The 16751-nt window shown below is 48.3% G+C and overlaps 1 protein-coding gene across 2 annotated transcripts in view; it reads right to left on the reverse strand.

The window, feature by feature from the left end:
- Nucleotides 1-16751, reverse strand: part of Runx1 (RUNX family transcription factor 1) — a 92429-nt gene that overhangs the window by 39828 nt on the left and 35850 nt on the right. Inside the window, exon 4 of one of the 2 annotated variants that reach the window (XM_029544765.1) lies at nt 5-196. The exons of the other annotated variant lie outside the window; for it this stretch is intronic. Within the exon in view, the coding sequence (XP_029400625.1) occupies nt 5-196 (192 nt within the window). The remainder of the gene's footprint in view (nt 1-4; nt 197-16751) is intronic. 2 annotated transcript variants of the gene reach the window in all.

Raw genomic sequence — 16751 nt, forward strand, 5'->3', positions numbered from 1 at the left:
TTACCCTGCATCTGACTTTGAGGCTGAGGGTTAAAGGCAGTGGAGTGGTTCAAGGAGGCCCGAGGGTTGGGCGTGGGGGCTGGGTGGTGCGGGCTGACCCTCATGGCCGTGCGCCGCAGCTGCTCCAGTTCACTGAGCCGCTCGGAAAAGGACAAACTCCCGGCCTTGGTCTGATCATCTAGTTTCTGCCGATGTCCTATTGTAGGGACCGGGAGGGGAAGGGAGGAGGAGGAGAGGGAGGCAGGGAAGGAGGGAGGGAGGCAGAGATCAGAAAATGTGTTGTGGAGGGGGCTTTTCTTATCTTTCCCCTCCCTCTCCCTTCACCCCCAAGGTGAGCTTGTTGGACATTGCCCCTTGGGCTGGCTGCCTGTGTGAACCAGGGCTATCCTTCCGATAGCCGGCTGAGGTTCCTTCAGCCCACTGGCCCCTGGCTACTGCCTCAGTCTGGGACTAGGTGCCCACTGCTCTCCGCATATATCCTCGGGTGGGCAGAACCTATGAGAGACCCCAATGAGCGGAACTGCCGATGGTGGCCCGGGTAAGAAGCCCGTTGCTCGTTGGCTGTGGGCCTCGGGCTGGGGACAGAACTGTGGCAGCCAAGAAAGGTGCTCTCCCGAGGTCAAGAATGCCCTGCCTTCCTGAAAACCTGAGCAGCAGGTCTGAGAGGTGCCACAGTGGGCCCTGGAACGTAGCAGCGGTGTCCCTTTAACAGGAAATTGGGTGCAGCTGCAAACCCACAGCAGAGGAGTGAGATTTCCTGTTACAAGCAGGCAGGCACAGGGCATCCCTCGCTGCACTCACACACCCAGGCCCCTTCCTCCTTCATACCGGCTCCTCAGAAGCATCCTTTCTTCCCTGAAGCCCACTCCCTGGGCGTAGCCCTAGGAGGAAGTGGGCAGAAAGGTGCAGCCTGGGTCTGTTCCAACATTTCTAGTAGGCCAGGCCCTTGGGAGCTCAGAGGGAGTGGCCGGCTGGTCTGCTGAGTTTTCCCAGGGCCCCGGGAATGAAAGCAAGATGGGGTGCTGTCTTGTCAGGGTGGTAGGTGTCCCTGTTACCAGGAAACAGCAAGTAGGGGCATCCACGTGGGCCAGTCAGGAGGGCTGGGCCTCCCGTTTTTTTCTCTCCACTCCTTTCAAAGTATCATGCAGACTAGAGACTGTTGGGTAGCCCGGCCTCCCATATAGGAGCATAGTCACAGCGGACTTGGGAGATCCATTCCTCCTTTTAAGAGGCCAACTTTGTTGCTTCCTCCTAGTTCTCAAGGTTTGTTTGACTAGAACCCTTGACTGAGCCACAGCCATCCTCCTGTCAATGGTTACGCAGCCTGAGGCACAACCATTCTCTTGTACACAGCCTCACAACAAGACAGGGGAAGCCGTTGGCTTCTCTGCCCATAGAAATGCTGTTCCTGCTACTCCACCCCAGCCCAGAGCTACACAGAAGACCCTGGACCATTCTTCCAGCACACGGGTGGTTACAAGGCTATTACACCCCCCCTCCCACCACCTAGTTCTCGATTGCTACAATTATAAAATTATGTCGTAGAAGTTGTGTTATGGTTTCAAATCCCCGCAGCTTGCTATTTCTTCCTGCTACGGGCCTCCTTGGCACTGCCGACACGGTCTCAGATTCCAGGCCAGAAAAAGGACCCACTATATTGCAGCGATTTTTATCACTGACAAGACCTGTTTGGCTCCAAATGGAGGAAAAAAAAAAAAAAGCAAAAACACTTAAGCATAATATTTGTGTAGTTCACATGCAGCGCTCGCTCTTTCCACGTATCGCCACGGCAAATCTGGACTGTCATTCAGAGCTCACAACACTGGACTCAAACACAAACACCCTGAGTCACGCAGGCTCGGCCGGGGCACATGGGAGAGGCCTCTTGCAGCCAGAGTATTTAAAGCTCTACGGACAAAAGAGGCCAAGTCCCTGAGCCACCCCCTCCAGCCTTTTACCAGCAGAAGTACAGAAACTTCTTTTTCTAGAACCTTCTACCTTGCTCAGTCTTAGTCTATGTAATTTGGTGCACAGCCCTCTCTGGATCCTCCCTCTTCTTTTCTTTGCGACCCAGTCGGTCCCACTCCTCATCCCACTGAGAAACCTCAAGCTTTCTCACAGAAAAGCAATCCGAGCTCTAAAGCCATCTAAAGCATGATGCAGCCCCTTTTAAGTGTCTGCCATGGTCTCTCATGCCAGTCAAGGAAGAGGAAGGTGGGAAACATGACGCTGGATAGCTGTATGGTCTCAGAAAGAATGTGGGTCAGCAAGAGCTTGCAGCAGGCTTTGTCTGTGTCACAGCCTCACATTCCTGAGGCACCCAGTGGCATTTTGGAAGAACACTGTGAAGGACAGTGTGTAGCCAGAGGAAGGGCGTGTATGTGTGTGTGTGTGTGTGTGTGTGTGTGTGTGTGTGTGAGCGTGTGCATGTGCGTGCATTTGCGCATATTTGTGCGCCCCCTCACTTGTGTAAGTGATCATTCTAAAGTCAGAGCATCTGTTATGGTGGTGTCTCTGGCCAGCCTTTGAAGAATGGCTGAGTATCTGGCTCTATAAATCTGGGGACTTGGTCACTGAGAACCCAAACAGGAATAAACCGTGTGTGGCAAGACGGCAAGCCACTATGTGGCCAATACACGTGACATATTATTTTTATTTCTCTTCCCTCGTTACTCAATTAAAAAAAAAAAAAGAACTCCTAATATGTGATTTGTTTTTGTAGCAGCTGACACCTGCCAGAATCATAGTCATTTATAGAGATTAACTGATGACTGCCTGCTTTGGCAGGAATGCCTGGGCCTGGCTTCTCAGAGCTGCTTCCTAAGCCCCAAGAGTCTAGAGAGTCTCGGGCTGGGTTTAATGCTCCGGATTAGGGAATACTTCATTCCACACTCTCCCCGAGTGCATTCTGGGAGTCTGTAGGAGAGGTGCTGCCCGAGAGGAAGCCTGAACCCCACGTTTACAGGGTGTTAGAGAGTTGCAACACCAGGACACCCAGGGATTGCAGGGCATCATCAAGTTCAAGGCGTGGCCCTGGTGCATTTAGAATCGAGAGCACCTAATTCTCTTCTGAAATCATCGGGCTTTGTGTGCCAAACAGCAATATTTTTGCATGGAATATAGGAGCTTCCGATGGAAACTTTCAGGCTGGGGGAAAATGAATGCTTTATGTCTTTAGTTTCCTGGATCTGCATGCTATTAAAATATCAATTTGCCCCCTGAATTTTAAATGCAGGAGTATGGAAAGTACCCACTATGAAATCCTCTCTTCACTCTTACTGATTACTGGGCTCTGGAGGGTAACAGGGAATTCAACACTGGATCAAACCACTGTAGGACTGTAACGTAGACTAAACACACACATTCTGGTAACCTGGACTTTCAAGTTCACTGCAAGTCCATCGTGAAGGTTTCCAGAGTGGGGCTTCAAGCTGTGACCACAAGGTATTGGTGCATCTTTCTGAAGCTCACACAGAGCTGAAAGGAGGTCCCAATTATTCTATTATTATTTTTACAGATTTTGAGAAAGCACTGCTCAGAATGTTATTATAAATGCACAGGCTAGAAAACAACAAAAAAAATGGAAAGAGAAATATATAATAAAGTCAGCTCATGCCACTCAGCCCAATGGCTCCATCCCAGACAGATCTCTGTATTTCCCTGAGGTGGCTGCCCGTCAGAGCACCCCTAAACGTTACTGTATTTGATGGTAGATAATGAGGTCAGTTGCCATCTTCCTTCTGTTAAAACAGAGCAGAATAGCATGCACAGCTCACTAACACCTCAGCTACCTTTGCCAGGGCACCACTGTGGTCAGCGGCTGTAAATAACTGAAATAGAGCATCTGGCCCTCTATCGAAGGCAATGAGGTGGAATTGCCAGATTTTCCTGGAAACATTTGATTAGCCAATCTGTCAGCTCTTATTTCTGATTGCAGTTTTCTGGTTTTCTTGATAGATCACATGGCATATACTGAGAAGTCTTGTCCTGATGAGCAGATTGGAAAAGTCTATGCAAAATGGCAACACTGAAAATATTCTCTCTCTCTCTCTCTCTCTCTCTCTCTCTCTCTCTCTCTCTCTCTGTGTGTGTGTGTGTGTGTGTGTGTGTAAATTGTGGTTCTCCTAAAACTAATGGTGAACTTTATATATTCACCTTTAAAATGACATCTGCATTTCAGAAAATATCCTTCAGTCAACCCAATGGTGGCTACATGATCTGGGTATAAGAGGCTCACTCTTCTTTGGTTGGGGCAGTTTTATGACTATGGATGAGGAAGGGCAGCGTAGAGAACACCTCAGCTTTTTTGTGTCCCAGTCAGTGGCTAACTGCACTGAACTCAGCTCTGACCCTTCCTTGAACTGTCTTGCAGGTAAGACAAGCCTTCCGACCAGCAAACCGGCTATCTCCCAGCTAATTAAATGTTGAGAAATACCGTCTACTATTGCATATTATTCACATATTACAAAGCACTGGGCATGCAGCTTGGTGAGAAATGCTTCCAAGCATTCACGAGGCCCCAGTCTCAGCACTAGCATTGTAAAAGGAGGAAGACAGAAAAAATTTCAGTTTAGCAAACATTTAAATTAACTAAGCTACATTTAAATTAATCCACATACTACACCTAAAATGTGCAATGCTATTATATGATGTATGCTAATATATATCCTAATACATCTTGTATATGTATGTCTTACAGATTGGCTGATGTTATGTGAACTTAGATGGTTTCATCTCTTCATTTCCCCTCGTGCCATCATGCTAAGAGAACAGGACACAGCTGTTACACCAAAGAACTAGGGAAGGGCCAGAGAAATCAGCCATATCTCTTTAAATGACAGATGACAAGCCAAGTTCAGAGAGGTTATAACGTTTAGCCCATCTCACACAGCCAGATGGAGGAAGAGTGTGGGTTCCAAACCACCCTCAGTCCCCCAGTTCTCCCATCTGACACCCAGAATGAGCAGTTTTGATTTTGGTGACCCCATCCCTGCCTAAGTGAAGGAATACAGAGACACAGCCAAACTGAGTCTAGATCACAAGCCATGCACTCCTCTTTGTCCCACTTCTGTCCTCAGTGTGACCCAAGGCCAGAGGGGACAGTGGTCTGCAGCCCTCTGAGGGCTCTCTATGCCTGGAGCACCTGGAGACTCTTGCTAGGAAGTGTAGAGTAAAGGCCTGTAGAACTTCAGTTTCTAGAAAGATCTGTGTGCTGTTGCTGTTGCTGGTGTGAGGTATATGTGTGAGAGAAGGGGGGAGGGGCTCCCCCGCCTGGCCCGTGAGTTTCCCACGAGCACCATGACTTCCCTTCTCCTACAGGCTTCGGCTTTGCCAAGAGCTGGAGAATAAAATGCCAGTTACAATCCCCACTTCAGTATCTGTGGGAGACTGATTGCTTGATTTCTGTATACTACCAAGCCTGTGGCATTCAAGCATCTGATATAAATGGCCCCATATTTGTACCTACAACCCACGCATGTCTTCCTGAATCCTTTTAATCATCTCAGACTCAGACTTTTTTTTACATTGTACCTTTTGGGGAACAACAAGAAGAAAAGTCTTCCGGCTTAATACCTATGCGTTTGTTTTTTTAAGAAGAACATTTCTGTTCGTTGTTGAATGAGTTGGCACGTGCAGGGCTCAGGGGTCCCGAAGGCTGGCTGTACTCTAAGTTCACAGCCACTCTGTGATGGCCCTGCTTGGTGTGAAGCCTGGTGATCCTTTGGCCTGTTTTTAAAAAGTTCTTTGGTATATACAGAGAAGCTCTTCCCTGATGATGGTCGTGTACAAGTATCTCCTGCTGGGGCTAGATGGCTTTGTTGACAGCAGTGTTCTAAGCTTTCCTAATGCTGTGACCCTTTAATACAGCCCCTCATGTTGTGGTGACCCCCAACTGCAACATTGTTTTCATTGCTATCTCATAACTGTAATTTTACTACTGTTATGAATCACAATGTAAATATTTTTGGAGATAGACGGTTGCCAGCGGGGTTGCAACCCATAGGTTGAGTAGCAATGGGGTTAGAGGCTCCTCAGAATTCTTGAGGGAGAAGCGGGTCCTGCCTTACCATCAGAGGGAGTGTGACAACAGCAGGGACAATGGCACTCACACAGAGCTTATTGTTCTATTCAGGACATGTAGCAGGTTAGAGCTCAGAGTGCTGGAGGACCAGGGTGTCAATGCAGCCTCAGACTCCTCCCCCAGAAAGGAGGCCCTCACTAGGAGACACCACTGCCCATCTGGCACCCCCTGTTCTAAGCCTGTGCTTCCTGCAGACTCTTCTGTGGGCTCCTTATCTGCAAGTCTGGAATTAAAGGACTAAGGTGGATTCCTCCCAGGGGCACCCATGGCAATTACATCTGCCGCCCGTATCTCCTCGGCTGGGGCTCACTGGATGGCTCTAGGCTTGCTGCTTCTTAACTTCATGGGATGCCTTGACTCAATTTCCTTAGTTTCTTTTGGGCAAATACCTGGTCTTTAGAGCTTGTCCCCAACCTAACCATTAAGACAGTCTTTAGAGCTCTGACTCTGTGTGTGAGTGTGTGTGTGTGTGTGTGTGTGTGTGTGTGTGACAGGCTGCCATGTAATCCAGGCTCATCTTGAAACCACTATGTAGGATGACCTTGAACTCCTGATCTTTCTGAGTACTGCAGAGACACGTACATAACTATACCAGGTTTACACATTGCTGGGGATTAAACTCCGGGCTTCATGCATGCTAAGCATGAACTCTACCCACTGAGCTTCACCCTCAGCCTCTGGCTTTTTCCACAGCACCGTTGTGTCACTGTGGTGTGTCTGTGCTCACTGAGCCTTGAGTATATGGAGACATCAATCCTGCTGTCTCCTTAGTACCTAAGGCTCCCGGCACATATCCGGCTAAGGCTAAATGCTGACTAAACAACCAGCTTAAGCCAGCAAACAGACGTTCTTGATCAGCGCTATCCACCCTTCCTTCCCAGGACTAGAGGAAAGTAGAATTCCTCTGTGGCAGAGGAATCCAGAACTGAAATGTGTGAGCACAGTGTGACTGCTGTGGATGCCTGTCAAGGAAAAGTCTCAGGCTGGGCAGTGGCGCTCCTTGAAGAACTGTCCTGTCAGAGTCAAATCTGTCACCAAACCCCATTCACTTTCTTTTCATCATGCCGAAAGTAAGCCCCTTGTTCAGAGCTGAGCGCAGCACACAGGCATGAGCCAGTAGCCAGAGTGGACGCTGCCTTTCTCCGTAGTGAGTACCTGATGCACGTGTGTTCACACACATGCTTATGCCATACATGCATATGCCACATGCTTATACCATGTGCATTGCATGCATCTACATACACACATACCACATACTCACACACGTGAATGTCTACATATTCCTATCAACTCATATATTCACCATGTTGGTATACAGTACATCTATCATATCATACATATGTCATATATATATATGTATATATGTATTGTGTGTTTATACATATTACACACATGTATGCAGCACATGTCTACTACACACATATACACAATAGCACATATATGTATATGCATGTACATGCAATGTGTTGATATCACATGTACATATAACATGTTCTATATATGTATTATATCTATCACACACGTATAAGTCACACATATATGTATGCATTTGTCATATATGTGTGTGTGTATCTGTGTGTGATCCACCACGCACACACACACATTCACATTTCTCAAACAGACACAAACTATTTCTTGATCCACACATGGAACAAACAGTAAAGCCAGTGGAGGCCAAATACAGACCAAGCCTGCTACAGTCACAGACAACAGGCTGACAGGCCCCGCCTCTCCTGCTCCCTGAGGCCCCAGGATTCAGGAAGAAAAAAGCAGCACTATCTATCAGTCATTCTCCATTCTGGGCCTTGAGTGACAGACTTCAGGTGTGGTGGCTCCCACGGGCCCCTGGAGGCCTGAGAGCAGAGGGGTTTGCCTCTGTGGCCATCACCCTCCCTCACGTCCTGCTTTGTCTGGTGACTAAGGAGGTAATTGTAGCTTAGAGCAGAAGCCACCTGGTTATCTTGTGCTCCTGACCAGCAGTGGTCCTCTGTGGGAGTGGCCGGCAGGGGCCGCCCGTGGGAGAACTGCAGGGAACTCACAGGGCAAGACAGGCTCCTTCGCCAGCCTGTAATCTCAACTGTTATCTCCTCTCCTGAAAGTACGGTCTCAGGACCCCTCTGTAAAGTGTAATTAAAAAGTAACCTGATGTAACTGTTCCTACCCGTCTACTAGAGTAGCTCTGACACAGACAGACTTCAGGGAAGGCAGCCACCGGAAGGGTAAGTCTGGACTGCAGGGCACAGGCAGAGGCAGGAGAGCTCTATAGACTCTGAAATGCACCCGGACTCAGGCCTCAGCAGGGCAAGCCCTAGGGTGCACGGGCCTGGGAGGAAGAAGAGGGCCCCCCCCCATCTCCATGCTCAGTGCTGGGCCTGAGCAACCCTGCATCTCTCACTTCTCTTAATGAGTTGTCCTTCTCCTGTTCCAGCCGATGCTATGTGTGATTGTCAGTGGTGCTGAGCATGTTTGCACAGAATCCAGATAAACGGAGGCCTCTTGGAGGAGGCTGAGTGATGTTGCTGTGAAACCTGGCTGGACAGAGGAGGAGCGAGGGAGCAATTGATGGGATTCCTTCTCTGGGGCGCTCGGCTGGCAGCATCAACAATGATCTTTGCCCCTCCATGCTTAGTAAAAGGGGTAAAGAAAATCGCCATCAATCCCTAAACCTGAAGAGGGAAAAAGAGCGCCGACTGGAGTTCTAGGCTGGCCTCAAGGACAGGGGACCAAAGGGACAGCACAGGGCAGACGCTGAGCACCTGCAAGCTCACAGCTGTGTTTTAGTAGAGCACTGGCTGAACGTCACACTCGAGAAAAGGTTATTTTCAAGTTGTTTGGGGATGACTCTGTCTCTCAGCCACTGTGGTGTGTGACTGGGGGTGGGGGTGGGGGTGGGGGGAGGGGAGGCAGCAACAATCCGGGAATGGCCGAGTGAGCAGAATCTCATCTACCAGTCCCAAGTACCCATCAGCGAGCGGCCATGTACCTGCAGCGCACAGGCCTGGTCACTTACAAAGAGAGAGTTCTACTCATTCCAAATTCGGCGCATACCCCACCCCCACCCGCACCCCCGTTTGCCCACGGGTGACCTCATCTCAGACAAGGAGTAGAGAGCAGTATGGCTCCCCCCCTAGCAACCCAAGACAACATGAGTCCTTCCCACGTTTGACAGTGGTGTGGGCCTTGTCCCTGGTCACCTAGGGACTGTCCTATGGGAAGCTGGTCAGGTGAGATCCAACTCCCCTCTCTCTCTCTCTCCCCCTCTGCTGTCTTCTACAGGAAAATCACTTTTTCCAATGGGTTTTTTGAGTCTTTCTTTTTACTATATCCGTTCAGTCCGGAAACTCCTGTCCTTTAGGACAAGCTTTGGAGCCCAGCAAGAGAACCCTGGAACTGGGCAGATTGCTCTGTTGTCTCTTCCCAGCATGGGGGTGTGTGTGCACCCCATTCCCTTCCTGTTCTCTTCCCTGTCCCCACCCCCACCCCCCTCGCCAACACACACACACACACACACACACACACACACACACACACACACACACACGCGCGCGGTCACCTCTGCTTCCTCCATTTTCCATGCAGCTGCAGCTGAGGTATAGTAAGGCTACTGTATAGGACTTTGAAAGCAGGGCCGAGCAGGGCTTTCCAGACTCCATACAAGCCAGCTATTCTCTGCCTTGTTTTCTTTGGCTTCGGGTTAAGCAGCGCCGAATGAGTCAAACAGTATTAACTTTCAATAGGGAAGTGGTGTGGTCAACCAAAGCTGTTTGTGGCTAGATTGTGGAGATAGGTACGGCAGGTAATGAGGAAAGGCCCAGCATACTCGAGGGGGGGGGCAGCCTCACTCAGCAACGCTCTGGCAATTAAGTCAACAGAACTCACACCATCTTTTTTTTTTTTTCCAGTTGGCTGAGGAATTAACACCAAGGTCTCTGGCCGGCCAGCTTTGGGAAGTTGGCCATTAGGCTCGGACAATTGAGCACTTTGTGTGTTTACAGATTTTTTTCCCCCTTTCTTCTTTTTTTCTAAGGCTGCCAAAGTCATGGGAAATATAGTTTTGATGATTTCCCCTACTTAAGCCGCTCCACTCTGCATGGGCCTTTATTCCCATCCCTTTGCAGCAGCTTGGGCTGGGTGGGTGGATCCTCCCTCTGGCCCTACTCCATCTCGCTCCTCACTAGCTTCTCCCCCACACCCCTGGTGAGCATCCCTTCTCCATCCCCCTTTGGACACACTCCTCAGAGCAGGTCACCTGCTAGAGGCTGGAAGAGAATGCCTTGCAAGTTCAATTGCTCCTGGAAACATCAAATCAAGCTTTCAGTTCTTCTGTGCCTTAGCCCTCACTACACCTGCCCCCCAACTTTGTAGATGAGGAAACTGAGGTTCCAGCAGAAGCTGAGAATCGCACAGAGCCAGGCAGCAGGGCCTGAGGGCTTTCCACTGGGCACTGCCCCCTGCTCAGGACTCAGGAGCCCTGCTGAGAAGAGCTCCGCCCTCCAGACTCAGATTTCAATGTTTTCCAGTTCTTCCTCTCTGCACTCTGCTACTTATTTATTTTGAGAACGGCTGAATCACTCTCAGAGCAGAAAAGATTCTCTGATCCTGCCCTCAGCCAGTGTGTCAGCAGATACACAGACTGCCCGTGGCCTCCAGAGCCTCAGCATCAAGTAGCTGAAGGGTTTGAAACAGGCACTGGGCACAGGGTGGCTTGGTTCACCTCCCAGAAACTGAATCTCAGGCATACACACAGACACAGACACAGACACAGACACCAGACACAGACACAGACACAGACACAGACAGACACAGACACAGACACAGACACAGACACAGACACAGACACAGACACAGACACAGACACAGACGACACAGACACAGACACAGACACAGACAGACACAGACACAGACACAGACACACAGACACAGACACAGACACAGACACAGACACTGACACAGACACAGACACAGACACACACACACACACACACATACAGACACATACAGACACACACAGACACACACACACAGACACAGACACACTCTAACACACACATTTATACACATACTCACACATATACAAATAGGCACACACACAGACACAGAAATACACACACAGACAAACACACAAACAGACATAAATACACATACACAGACAGACATACACACTCACAGACACACACTCTCACATAGACACACACTCACAGACATACACACAGACATAGACACACACTCTCTAACACACATTCATACACATACTCAGACACATACAAACAGACACGCACAGAGACACATATGTAGACACACAGACACACATACTCACACATATACAGGCACACAGACAGACACACAAAAACACACAGACACACACAGACACACATAGACACACAGAGACACAGACACACATGTAGACACAGACAGACACACATAAACATACACAGACACATATAGACATGCATACGCATACAGAGACACAGACACAGATGTACACTCTCACACTCTCACCCACATAAACACACACACAGATACATACATACATACACCACACACACACATACATGCACACACACACATGCACACACAAACACACACACACAGAGAATAGAGACTCAGCAGGCTACACTGCTCTCTCCTATGGTTTTGCTGCCGTGAGATCCGTATGCAGAAGAAAAACTATTTGGTTCTGGAAAAGAAAACTCTGAACTGTTGATAAAGGTTGCTTCCTTTGTTTCCAAGGGCCTTAAAAAGCTTCTGGAGGGAGGCAGACAGAAGAGGGAAAAGTTTCTCCAAGTCTAGTTTTACAGTGGTGGCTAAGTTGAATGCCGACTTCCCCCTGCATTCTTACCAGTCTGACAAGACAGGACGGAACCTATCTTTCAGGTGGATCGACAGTTCTGCGGTTAAGAGCACGTGTTCATCTTGTAGAAGATCAGAGCTTGGTTCCCAGCACCCACGCGGCAGCTCAGAACCATTTGTAACTGTAATTCCAGTTTGAGGGAATGGAAGGACCTCTTCTGGCCTCCAGGGCACCAGGCATGTGTGTGGTACACATACATACAAGCAGGCAAAACACTCATGCACAAAATATAGAACAAGCAAATCTAACAAAACCAAAATTATCTTTAAGAAACCAATCATTATTTTCCTTAAGGTCTCTAAGGGTCTTGCCCAATATCTGTAAAACATTAACAGTTTTCAGGTTGTTAATGTCTCATTCACATCTATTGTATTCCTATTACTTAGTGGATAGGCTATTTCTATTACTTAGTTGATAAGCCACACTTAGATATACCACTCAGATAAGATAAAACCCTGTACAGTAGAGAGACTCCCCTCCCGTGATACTCATAGCTGACCCAGTAGAATTTTCTAGATGCTAGGAGCTTTGATAGGTGACAGCAGCATGGATGCCCAATGTTCTGCTGGGAAACATATGACCAAGCCTCTATCTGGACCCACCTGCCTGTTCTCTGAAGAGGCAGGCTTGATGCAGGTTTCACAAGGTGGTGCCTTGGTAAGGCTTGGGCTTGGTTTCTGGTGCTTCAGAATTTAAAGTGACCATTAGGTCAAGTTGAAAGAGAAAGGGCTCTAAGTGCTGAGTCCTATGGAACTAACTTGCCAGATTTCCCCCTCATCTTTAAATAACTTGGTATTGGTAAATATTTGGTGAACACTTTGGCAGAATTCCATGTGATTCCTTGTAAATAAAAGGTTGGGGATGAAGGAGACTGACCTGCCTGTGTTCCTGGCTTGTGCTTTAACTGTTACAGGGTGCGTCTGTGCAGGGCTATGTGAAGCACCCTCACATGGACGTCTCCATGCAAGGTCTTGCAATCCCTGTGATGAAGGTTTGTTATCAGAGCCAAGACGGTGCCAGAGCTGGCGTCAGGCAGTTAGCCTCAGAGCGATGGTGCCCACTTGGTCTATCCCTTTGGAAGGTGGGCATCTAGAAACCCCTTCTACAGAGGGGAAAACAGAGGCACACAGCCAGTACGTATCAGAGGTCTGACTCCAATTCCCTCTCTTACACCCTGTTGAACCCTCTGAGTCTGTTCTGAAATTTGGGGCTGGGGCCCCAGGAGCAAGGTCAGACTGGAGTAAAAATGTCCCTCCATACGTTTTCTTGTAGCATTGTAAAATGAGTGGACCAGAAACGCCATGAAGCCACTCACAGGCAAGTGAGGATGAGATATCTGGGTCAGAAAGGGACCATAAAGTCGTCCTGCACTTACGAAGTGCCTTATTTCAAATGTTTACATTTTTGCCTCAAATGACCAGAATATGACTTACCAGCCATGGTATACAAAAGTAAAAAAGATCCAGCAAGCAAATAAAAAATGTCCACTGTTCAGCATTTCAGGGCAGCCAAGCACGCTGAACTTTTTTTTCAATAATAGAGAGGACTTTAGTCAATACTTGCTTTAATGGAACCTGGGCATATGGAATTCCTAGGAGCACAAAATTAATGCATCGCCATTAACATACTTCACAAGGGCCTGGGGAGTTGCAGATTAAATTCCACTGTGTTGCTTAAAGGGTGGCATGGGGGGGGGTTGGTGGGGGAGGAACCCACAGGAAAAAAGTCTTCCCTTTGGGTGCTTAAATATTTTTCCAGCCTTGGCTTTCACTATAGACAGAGACTGAGAAAGTTTGATACACTTACAACAAGTTCTCCCAGGGAAAACCTTAAGATTGACCTTGACAGAAACTGAGCCACTAAGAGGGCATTTGGCACCTGGCTAGCAGCCACAACACTCACCGATAGATTATGGTTAATTTACCTCTTTCCTAAGGGCACTGTTTAATACTGCCAGAGCCTCAAAGCGGGACACCTTACAAAATATTTTCCGACGCAAAACATGAAAAAAGGAGGCAGATTCAAATTAGCTACAATGAACTTAGATGCAGATCTAATGAGGAGAATGAAGTTTACTTATTTGATTAAAGCTTTGGGGAAAAAAATCCTTTTACGTGTGTGTGTGTGTGTGTGTGTGTGTGTGTGTCAGTGGCCGGGTCCTTTGAGACACTGTGTACCACTCTTTTCCTAATGGCCTTTCCCAGCACACAGCTTACAGGAAAACCTAAACCCTTGGGAAAACTCCCGAGTTCCTTCAAAACGGAAGAGGGAAAGTGGTTAGGCCTTGAAAGAACTGAAATTGCCTCGGAAAGGGGAGAGGTAGGCATGGTAGTGTGCTCTGACAACAGGGACTGTCTGCCACAGACCTTCAGCTAACTGGGAGGTCATTTGTCCCCAGGGAAGATGCAGGACAGCTGAGTGTCCCAGAGCAACATCCACAGGTAGCAGGATGGCTCTCCTTTCTCTCTCTCTCTCTCTCTCTCTCTCTCTCTCTCTCTCTCTCTCTCTCTCTCTCTCACACACACACACACACGCGCACGCGCACACGCACACATGCACACGCACATGTGCACATGCACACATACATGCACATGCACACGCACATGCACACACACACACACACACACACACACACGCATGCACATGCGCACACACGCACACGTGCGCACACACACGTACACGATGATGGGGGCCCTCCAGAGACCTGTTGAGGCTAGGTGTTTTCTGTGTGTGCACCGTGTTCAGGTCTTGCCAGAGACTGCAGGCACCCTGGAGTGATGAGCCCAGTACTGTCTGTCTGTCATCTGTCATCCCCCAACATCTGCAGCTGATACATCCCTGGATTCAACCAAGTCCAGGCTGAAAGTACTTGAAGAAAATGTGCCTGCACTGAGCACGTGGGCTTCCCTAACGACACAGTTTCACAGGTATTCATTTATCCAGCCTTGGCTCCAGCACTTCAGTAACCCGGAGGTGACTGACAGTCTACAGGAAGATGCACACGAGTTATCTACAAATAATCTGCCATTTGATATCAGGGGCTTCCGTGTGGCAGATATCTGAGGTGTTGGTTCCTGGAACAAATCCCCTAAGGTCAGCAAGGGCAGATGGGGGAGGTTCTAGAACAGTGTGGAGACTCTCCATCAGCTGTCTTGTGCATACACTAAGGCCCGAGTGTCAGATCTCAGGTGTAAGCTTCTTTGCTACCAGGACATAAGTTTTCTTCAAGTTGTTCACAAAGTATGACATTTGGGGAACAAGTCTGTTGGAACCATGAGGGACTTAGGAACAGTGCCCAGAGTATTTTAAGGGGTCATAATATGCCAGAAAAGAAATTTACTGGTCCTAAATAAAAAAAAAAAAATCTGAAATAAAAAAAATCAAACTGCATAAATGTTTAATTACATCTCAAAAAGGGCAACATTAAGGCCACTTCATGAATTTTTAAATTTAGGATTTCACAGATCCCTTTGTCGTTGTTTTTGTCAAAAGTCATTTCCCATCTTCCACAAGACTCCAAGGTAAATACAAACAATAGCTGATGTCTTCTAAATGTATACTGTGTCCCAGGAAAGGGTCCCAGGGACCCCATGACACTAATATGGGTGGCCATTGTCTCTGCTGGACAGTGAGCCAGGTATCAGCATGAGCATGAGGTGCAGCATCCCAAGCTGAGTGGCAGAGACATCTGGCTGTGGGACATTAGGCTTGTTACTTACAGCTAGAGAAACAAGATGAATTACAAAGCCCATTCAAAAACAGAGGGGGGGAGGGAAAGGGGGAGGGGGAAGGAGGGGAAGAGAGAAGGAGAGAGGGAGAGGGAGAGGGGGAGGGAGAGGGAGAGGGGAAAGGTGAGGGGAAGAGAGAGGGACAGGGACAGGGAGAGGGAGAATCTGAAAACTACTGTGGAAGCTCTGGTTGAGGACACGAAGGGCGATAATGTCCAGAGTAGGCAGCTCAGGGTTGTGGCCGGTAAAGGGGACCCATTTGTGAAGAAGCTATACCTCTGTTTTGCTGACAAGTTTTTGGTACCCCAGCTTGAGTGGGAACTAATTTAGAGATTATCTCGTCTCATTGCCTAGTTTGACCCAAGAGGAAACCAAGGACTAAAAAGTACTTAAGATAATTGCCCAAGTTCACACCCACAGGCCTGATGGCGCCAGGGAAAGCCCAGGTCCCGGAGTTAAGGATCCTGAAATCTTTTTACACGTTTTAAGATTAAGAACGGAAGCCTCACCATAGACAGTATTACACTGTTGGGTTCTTTTTTTCTCTTTCTGCACTTCGTACAGTCAATCCTAACAAGGACTGTGTATCAGCGTAGACCCAGTCTCACTGGGATGCTATGCTAAGTAGCAGTATGATTTTGCAGCGATCTAAGTCAAAGAAACACATTCAGAGGAATGGCTTAGCTTCCATTCGTTACATGCTGCTTCTCTCTCCTGCACCAAACAGAGGAGGTGTCTTGCTTATGCCTTTAGAGTCTTGCTGGTGCCTGGAAAGAGCCACCTAAACCTTAGCAACTTCTGCCCAGAAGTGGTGTATTGACTAAAAACTCACTGGGGTAGTGTCAAGGTAGGCTGTTGTTCATGGGTAGTATCATAGTAAACTATTGCTCATGGGGTAGTGTCATGATGGACTGCTGCTCATGGGGTAGTGTCATGATGGACTGCTGTTGATGGGGTAGTGTCATGATGGACTGCTGCTCATGGGGTAGTGTCATGATGGACTGCTGTTGATGGGGTAGTGCCATGATGGACTGCTGTTGATGGGTAGTGTCATGATGGACTGCTGTTGATGGGTAGTGTCATGATGGAC

Source organism: Mus pahari, chromosome 12 (assembly GCF_900095145.1).
Source record: "Mus pahari chromosome 12, PAHARI_EIJ_v1.1, whole genome shotgun sequence".
Taxonomy (NCBI): Eukaryota; Metazoa; Chordata; class Mammalia; order Rodentia; family Muridae; genus Mus; species Mus pahari.